The sequence below is a fragment of the Leucoraja erinacea genome, chromosome 24 (assembly GCF_028641065.1).
Source record: "Leucoraja erinacea ecotype New England chromosome 24, Leri_hhj_1, whole genome shotgun sequence".
In the NCBI taxonomy this organism is placed as follows: domain Eukaryota; kingdom Metazoa; phylum Chordata; class Chondrichthyes; order Rajiformes; family Rajidae; genus Leucoraja; species Leucoraja erinaceus.
The window spans coordinates 26,413,985-26,422,889 of record NC_073400.1 but is presented as its reverse complement, the minus strand read 5'-3'; the positions used below and the strand labels follow the sequence as shown (position 1 = coordinate 26,422,889).

Genomic DNA, 8,905 nt, shown 5'->3' with positions numbered 1-8,905 from the left:
GTCTCTAAACTAAACCAGACATGTTACCCTGTTAACTTTCCACCAGTTCGTTGATTCACGTGTGACCACCACCTATGTCCCAATGTCCTTCATCCATGCAGCTAGCTTGCCCTCCTCCATAGGTTTATTGGCCAAAAAAATCGATTTCACCATGATTTACAATTCATTGCCAGCCGAAGATGCTTCTTGGTTGGATGGGGTTATGGTCATCCATTGCTGCATCTTCACATCCCAACAGTATCCGCCAATTCTAATCTACAACAAATATTTTTTTGGAAGGGGGGGGAAACCTGATGCCATCTGTAACGCTGATGACATTTGCTTTGATTCGGTGTTCAGAAAGTGTTTTTTTACGTGGCTGATTCCTTTGTGCAGCGCGGCCCCAGCAGTATTGAGGGTGGATCGGGCAACACGTTCTGTTCTCGTGGCCTCGAACAAAAAGCAATGAGATGAACAATCAGTTTTTGGGGTTTTTGTTTTAAGAACTTTTGTCCCTTGAAATGGGGGAAGGACAGGGAACAATTCCATGCCTCGTCCCCAAATTGTACCAAAGGGACCTCTTCCAATCCATTTGAGTCCAAGTCAGCGAAAGGGGTTTTGGTTTGGCATTCCATGGCGACTTTACCCCAAGAAACCAGAGCAGGCAAAACCCTCCAAGAATTGTTTAGCGGTTTGGATTGAGTGGTACAAAGCAAGTTGTGGCCATTTGACATTGGGGCCATTGGGATGATGGTCATTCTCCAATGCACTCGAAAAGCATCTTATTATTCTCCTCTTAGATCGCATTGAAGGTGAACTTCAGAAAAGCATCATTCAGGACTTTAACAAATAAAATGCCATTATTCCCTTTACCCTGTATCTGTACACAGCGGGCGGCTCGATTGTAATCCTTCTGAACCTTCTGATGTTGTAGTCGGCAGGGCAGGACTCTGCATATCGCCAACTTGGACAATTTTAACTTTTTTTTAAAAATCAAGCCAATGAACCTACAAACCTGTACGTCTTTGTAGTGTGGGAGGAAACCGAAGATCTCGTGTACAGTCTTTCCGCTGACTAGATAGCACATAACAAAAAAACTTTTGACTGCATCTGGGTACACGCGGCAATGAACTAAACCAAACGTGGATACAGACCTCCACGTATCCAATAGGCGGACATGAACCAAAGGGGGTGTACTCTATTGAAGTAAGCCAGCATCAGCCGAGATCCACAAATAGAGAGAGTCGCCATTCAAGGTCTTCTTGGAAGGATTCACAATGCACAGTGCACAAATCACATACTAAATCACTTCTGGTAATTGTCCCATAGAAACATATCGCTGTACGTGAAGGGATTCCACTCATCTGGGGCCAGGTGTGGACGGCTCGATTGTAATCATGTCCTGTCTTTCCGCTGACTGGTTAGCATGCATCAAAAGCTTTTCACTGCACCTCGGTACACGTGGCAATAAACTCAACTGGATCAACAGAAACTGCTTTGGAAGAGTGATTATTTGGAGGGGGGGGGGGGGGGGGGGGGGGGAATGGCTTCATACTTTCGCACGATTCCCTCGCGCGATATTAGTGTATATCTGGAACCTGTCGTTTGAACGCAAGAGTGTTTTAAATCTTGCTTATGGACAGAGGCAGAGCGGGAACCAGCCTGGACTACGACTCGTGGTGGAGGGAATTAATGCATCGAAAGGTCCCAGATTGAGGGTGAGACGCACTGGGTCAGAGCCAAGGACACTGCTAGTATATTTGGTCAGAGCGGGGAAACGTGGCGGTGGGTTTGGAAATGGAAAGGCAAATAAACCAAGAACGGGATGGAGGATAGAAGAGCAAAGGGGAGAGCCGGAGGGACATTGGGGATGGAGGGGTGAATGCATTGGAAGCTAGAAGATGGGGGGAGGAGCCCATTGTGAGTGCGGCACATACTATATCAAGGGGGATTAGGGAACAGAGAATAACATGGGTTCTGGAGCAAAACACAGTCGATATTCAGAAATTTAGAAGAAAAAAAAACTGGTGAAAATACTCAACATGTCAGCAGCATCAATGGAGATAGATAGCGCTAATATTTCATCGAGCAGAAGCTTGAGGGCTGGCTGCACAGTGGCGCAGCGGTAGAGTTGCTGCCGTACAGCGCCAGAGACCCGGGTTCGAGCCTGACTATGGTGCTGTCTGTGTGGAGTTTGCAATCTTCTCCAGTTTCTCCCACAGTCCAAATGCGTTCGGATTTGTAGTTTAATTGGCTTCTGTAAATTATCCCTAGTGTGTAGGATATGACTCTCTCTCTCTCTCCCTATTAACGCTCCTGACGTGCGGCATGTCTCCAGGAGTTTCTGCTTCAATTGTCCGAGGTTAATGCTGTTCCTGGAAACGTGGCGTGATATTCCGCTTTTGCATATCTGCCCTGTCTACTGTGTGACCTTCCACTGGCTATTTGGCAAATGGAGTTCTCCAGCCTTGCACAGCAAGGTTAGCTGTATGTCTGTCTGTCTGTCTGCTGCGAAAGTGGCGTTGACGAATTACCAGGCGAGGGAGCTCACATCGTCCGCAAGGCTTTGAGCAGAAGGATCCCAGCGCAGACTGCAGACAGGCACCAGTTTGTCAGCTCTGGTTTCTTAAACGCATGGGGGTCCTCAGACAGACATGCAGAGGAGAACTGCAGCAATGATATGTGCAGGAAGGAACTGAAGATAGATTGGTAAACGAAAGTGCTGGAGAAACTCAGCGGGTGCAGCAGCATCAATGGAGCGAAGAAAATAGGCAACGTTTCGGGCCGAAACCCTTCTTCCAACTGATCTTCAGACTTCTTCAGATACATGCTGGCTTAAGCCGAAGACAGACACAAAAAAAGCTGGAGTAACTCAGAGGGCCGGACAGCATCTCTGGGGAGAAGGAACAGGTGACGTTTCGGGTCAGTCTGAAGAAGGGTCTCGATCCGAAACGCCGCCTATTCCTTTTCTCCAGAGATGCTGCCTGACCCGCTGAGTTACTCCAGCTTTTTGTGTCTATCTGCAGCCATGTTATGTGGTCGGGCAAATGTCATCCAGACTCCTGAAGTCAGTGGCATGTTTGAGAATGACTGGGCGTCAAGCACAGTTGCTCAACGAGGGAGGCGTCAGTCTTGTCGTCAACTCCTCTTTGTCTTCCAGTTATCCACGATCTTCCTCTCCAAAACCCCACGAACGAGTGAGTGAATGAAAGCCCGAGAGCAGCAACAAAGATCTAGATACCCCGTCACCGGCTACTTGGAGATACATTCCTCCACCGCACACGAACGGTCTGCGCTGCGGGAACTTCGAAACACAATGAAGGGACTTGGCACAAGGACACAGTGTCGCTGAAATCACGAGATATGCAAAAGTTGTCTCCCTCTTATCGCTTGTATCGATGAACCACCGGGCAACGTCACTGTTGTTCGAAAAAGTGAAATCACTAAAGCAAGCGGATCCCAAATCGGATCCTGAAAGAAACAAAGTGGATATTGTCACATCGGCATCTGGCCAGGATTAAGGCCATTCCCCTCCATGATCACCGTTGCCAAACGAGGAACTCTCAAAGACCGGGATGCTGGAGATAGCGGGTTACGTTGGCAGTTGTCACCGCTGGATCTCGCTGTCTTTCACGTAGTGAGTGAGTGGACCCTCCGGTAGCCTTGGCGGAGCAGATTGTCCAGTTTTGACCCTTCCCCCGATCAGGCCTTTTGAAGATCTGGAGACAAGGAGGTTGGCGTCGAAGAGCCGTCCACACTCGAGAATGGGATCTGCATGTGGCTGTTGCCTATATTAGGAAACTGGAAGAAAAAATATATATATAATGCTTGCATTTTTGGGAGGCATAGTCGCACGGGCGTCATTTACGCGACATCGTTTACGCGTCACGACGCACGACACGCGCGTCGTGAAGCGCCCGTGATGCGCGCATGGTATATGGTGACGTAGGCAGTGACGCGCGGTCGCACGCGGCGCCCCAGGATTTTGGGATGTACAAAATCTTTGCACGCCATCTGCATGACGCGCAAAGAACGCCCAAGTGGGACAGGCCCTTAACATTTACATCTTCAACAGAAACATGCATTTATATGACGTGCGTTAATATAGTCAAGACATCAGGAACATTTAATGCATGTCAGGATCAACTTCAAACAAAATTTGATATGGTTCAACCATGTGATCTGAAGGCTTTCATTTGGACTAATGTTGATTTGGACTAATGTTGCAAACTATTGTTGCAGAGTGTTCTGTTCAGTTCTGGGCACTGTGTTATAGGAAAGATGTTGTCAAGCTGGAAAGGGTACAGAGAAGATTTAAGAGGATGTTGCCAGGACTAGTGGGTCTGAGCTATAGGGAGACTGGGTCTCTATTCCCTGGAGCGCAGAAGGATGAGGGGTGATCTTATAGAGGTGTATAAAGTCATGGGAGGAATAGAACAGGTAGATTCACAGAGTCTCTTGCCTAGAATAGACAAATTGAGGACCAGAGGACATAGGTTTAGGACATAGACATAGGGAAGATTTAATAGGAATCTGAGGGGTAAGTTTTTCACATAAAGGGTGGTGGGTGCATGGAACAAGCTGCCAGAGGAGGTAGTTGAGGCTGGGACTATCCCAATGTTTAAGAAGCAGTTCACCAGGTACATGGATACAACAGGTTTGGAGGGATATAGGCCAAACGCAGGCAAGTGGAACTAGTGTAGCTGGGACATGGTGTTCAGTGTGGGCAAGTTGGGCCCCAAGGGCCAGTTTCCACGTTGTATGACTCTCAGACTCAGAATTAAAGGATGTTCTTTTAGGAAGGAGATGAGGAAACATTTCTTTTGTCATAGGGTGGTGAATCAGTGGATTTTCTTTTGCCACAGCAGGGATAAGGATTAAGGCAGAGATAGATAGATTCTTGATTAGTACGGGTGTCAGATGTTATGGGGAGAAGGCAGGAGAATGGGGTTAGGAGGGAGAGATAGATCAGCCATTATTTAATGGCAGAGTAGACTTGATGGGCTGAATGGCCTAACTCGACTCCTATCACTTATGACCTTATGACTCAAAGGCAACAGCGAAAGTATTCTGGCTTGCTCCTTAGGCTAGGCTCATACCAAGACGTGGAAATTCAACTCACAGATTCAGGTCTGAACCTACCTATCTCTTAGCGACAATTTCTCTCTTATTGCAACTATCCAAGTCACAGAGAAGTTGATAGAAAAATAAAATCGGATAGTGAGCTGGACCCACTGACTTCCAGTTTATTCCGAAGAGGGGTTTGAATATATTCTCCAGGATAGTCTAAAAGTTATACTGAATAAATCGGGGAATGGGACCAATTGGAAAACTCCTTCTAACAGCTACCATGGACTCAAGAGTCCAAATGGTATTTTCTCTGTGTCGTATGTTTCTATGTCAGGGGATCATAGATTAATAAAACTGATTTCTACTTTTTTTGTTTCTTAACAATGGTGGCACAGAGGCGCAGCGGTAGAGTTTCTGCCTTGCTTGATCCAGACCACGGATACTGTCTGTACGGAATTTGTGCATTCTCCCTATGATTGAGTGGGATATGTCCGGGTGCTCCGGTTTCCTCTCACACTCCAAAGACGTGCAGGTTTGTAGGTTAATTGGCTTCAGTAAAGTATGTAGGATAGAACCAGATCGTTGGTTATGGCATGGACTCGTTGGGCTGAGGGCGTGTTTCCATGGTGTATCTCCAAGCTAAGCTAAATTGAAAGACTCACCTCAGCAACAGATCACTACGAACCACCTGGAAATGTTCAACACTAGAGGGCGTAGTTGTAAGGTGAGAGAGGGAAAGTTTTTATTTACACAGGGAGAGGTGGAGGCCTGGAGTTGGTAGTAGATACAATAGTGGCGTATAAAAGGCTTTTAGACAGGCACATGGAAGTGCAAGGAATCGAGGGATATGGATCATGTGCAGGCAGATGAGATCAGTGTAACTTGGCATCATGTTTGTTTCGTTTAGTTTAGAGATACAGCGCGGAAACAGGCCCTTCGGCCCAACGGGTCCGCGACGACCAGCGATCCCCGCACATTAACACTATCCTACACCCAACTAGGGACAATTTTGAAAATAACCAAGCCAATGTAACTACAACTTGTAACTCTTTGGACTGTGGGAGGAACCGAAGATCTCAGAGAAAACCCACGCAGATCAGGGGGAGAACGTGCAAACTCCGTACAGACAGCGCCCGAAGCCGGGGTCGAACCCGGGTCTCCGGCGCTGCATTCGCTGTAAGGCGGCAACTCTACCGCTGCGCCACCATGACCGCCCGTGAAAGCCCTGTTCCTGTATTGTACTCTTCTATGCTTTCCTCTGGCCCTTTTCTAATTGATTTTTGCACTAATGTCTTCTTTTTCAACAAGTTTAGTTTAGGTTAGAGATACAGCGTGGAAACAGGCCCTTCAGCCCATCAATCGCCATACTCTAGTTCTACCCTACCTACTGGTAACATTTTGTTTTACACAAAGGGCGGTAAGTGTAATGGAACGAGCTGCCAGAAGAGGCAGTTGAGGCAGGTACTATCTCAACATTTTAGAAACCGGTACATGGATAGGATGGGTTTAGAGGGATATGGGTGAAAGGTAGGCAGGTGGGACTAGTGTAGATGGGACATGTTGGCCGGTGTGGGCAGGTTGGGCCGATGGGTCTATTTCCTAACTGGATGAGTCTACAATTCTATCTCACCATGTTAACACATCTTCCTGCCATTTACTGCACGAACTCAAGGACCACAAGGGTTGTCGGACATTCGGCTAGGTATTATTTGATGATGATTTTGGAAACCTAGTCATCCCTTTGCCCCTCCTTTCCAACATCTCTAACAGCTCAAACTACTGTGTGATGAAGAGGCAATCCAACCAAGTCAATGGGTTTGGTTGCTGATAAGATTTTAATACAAGTGCAGTCTTGAGGAGCCAAAACATCTCAACTTGCCACCATGTACATGTAGCGACTTGTGGTCCTTGTGCTAAGACAGGTGTGGCACGGTGGCGCAGAGCCAGAGACCCGCGTTCGATCCTGACCATGGCTGCTGTCTGTACGGACTTTGTATGTTCACCCCGTGACCTGCGTGGGTTTTCTCCGGGTGCTCCGGTTTCCTCCCACACTCCAAAGAACTACAGTTTAGTAGGTTAATTGCCTTTGGTAAAATTGTAATTGTGTGTGTAGCGTAGTGTTGGCGTGTGGGGATCGCTGGTCGGTGTGGACTCGGCGGGCCGAAGGGCTTGTTTCCACAGTGTATCCCTGAATTAAACTAGGAGGACAATTGGTACGTACACACACATATACTCACACACGCGTATACACACACACACACACGTACATACACACACACACACACACACACACACACACACACACACACACGTGCACACATGTACTCACACACGCGTATACACACACACACGTGCATACACACACACACGCGCACACACATACACACACATGTACTCACACACGCGTATACACACGCACATACACATACGCGCACACACACTGAGTATTCTGGCCTGAGGTATCAGTGCACTGTAGATCTCAGTGCTACGGCTTTGACCATTTTGCTTCAATCGATCAGTAGACTCACCGCCGGTACTTACTTGAAATAAAGTGCTGGCTCCTGTCATCCGAGCTGGGCTGAGGGTGGCCACAGGGCTAAGAGTGCTCCAGAAGTGTATGCTGGAGAGCAGCGGGCTAGGAGTCAACAGGAACGGAGTCTGAAACAAGAGGCACAGGATTAGAATCATCACAATCAGCACACCATGGATCACAGGCTTCATCCTGTGATGGTCAAGGCTTCTGCTGTGTTAAAATCTAAAGTTTAGTTTTGTTTAAGTTTAAGTATCGTTTAGTTTATAGATACAGCGCGGAAACTGGCCCTTCGGCCCACCGAGTCCGTGCCGACCAGTGATCCCTGAACACTATCCTACACACATTAGGGACAATTGTTTTTAACAATTTTACCAAGCCAATCAGCCTTTGGAGTGTGGGAGAAACCAGAGCACCCGGAGAAAACCCACACAGGTCACGCGGAGAACGTTACAAACTCCATTCAGATAGCACAGCGAGCGAGGCCGAGAAAGTGAATACAAGCTAGGTTAATCTTATTTTTTAAACCGTGAGTTGTTTTAAAATAAATTTTATCTTTAAAGATGGCGAAAATGAAGCAGTCAGTATCAAGCGTTGCAGAAGTTGATGTTGAGTCGACCTCAAAAAGTGCAAAAGTGACGGTTGGGGAACTACATTTTGGTGGTGGAATATTCTGTTTCACCCTGATGTCACTGGATGGTGGTGGAATATTCTGTTTCACTCTAACATTGGGGGGGGGGGGGGGGGGGGTGGGGTTGTGACGTCACTGGAAGGTGGTGTTTTAAAAGGTGGTGCTTTTGGCTATCCATTGTGATTGGACGTCTTTGAGTGGCATTGTGACATCATCATTTGAAGTTGCCGTTTCTGCCTTTTTTTTCTCATTTCAACGATTAATAACTTTGGAAATATAGTTGGGAATGTGACGGGGAGATGTTTACCCCCACAACGGGGAAAAATGTGAGTAGGGTGTGTGAAAATGGGAAGGCTGTGGCCTAGCGTTTGGAAGAAGATAGGAATTAACCAGATTGGCACACACACACACACACACACACACACACACACACACACACACACACACACACACACACACACACACACACACACACACACACACACACACACACACACACACACACACACACACACACACACACACACACACACACACACACACACACACACACACACACACACACACACACACACACACACACACACACACAATGAAGACTTTTGGTTATATAGAGATTCAAGTCAGCAATCTTGGCAGCAAGCCCAATGTTGACTTCAACAAGGGAGTGAGGGTCGGGCAGGAAGAGGCAAGGA

At 47.3% G+C, this 8,905-nt stretch overlaps 1 protein-coding gene across 2 annotated transcripts in view; it reads right to left on the bottom strand.

The window, feature by feature from the left end:
- Positions 1–1,514: 1,514 nt before the first annotated feature.
- elk4 (ETS transcription factor ELK4) overlaps positions 1,515–8,905 on the bottom strand; it is a 34,460-nt gene continuing 27,069 nt past the window's right edge. For both annotated transcript variants that reach the window (XM_055654868.1, XM_055654867.1), the window contains exons 4-5: positions 7,591–7,707; positions 1,515–3,780 (exon numbers count right to left, since the gene is read on the bottom strand). In XM_055654868.1, the coding sequence (XP_055510843.1) occupies positions 3,682–3,780; positions 7,591–7,707 (216 nt within the window). In that variant the 3' untranslated portion in view covers positions 1,515–3,681. The remainder of the gene's footprint in view (positions 3,781–7,590; positions 7,708–8,905) is intronic.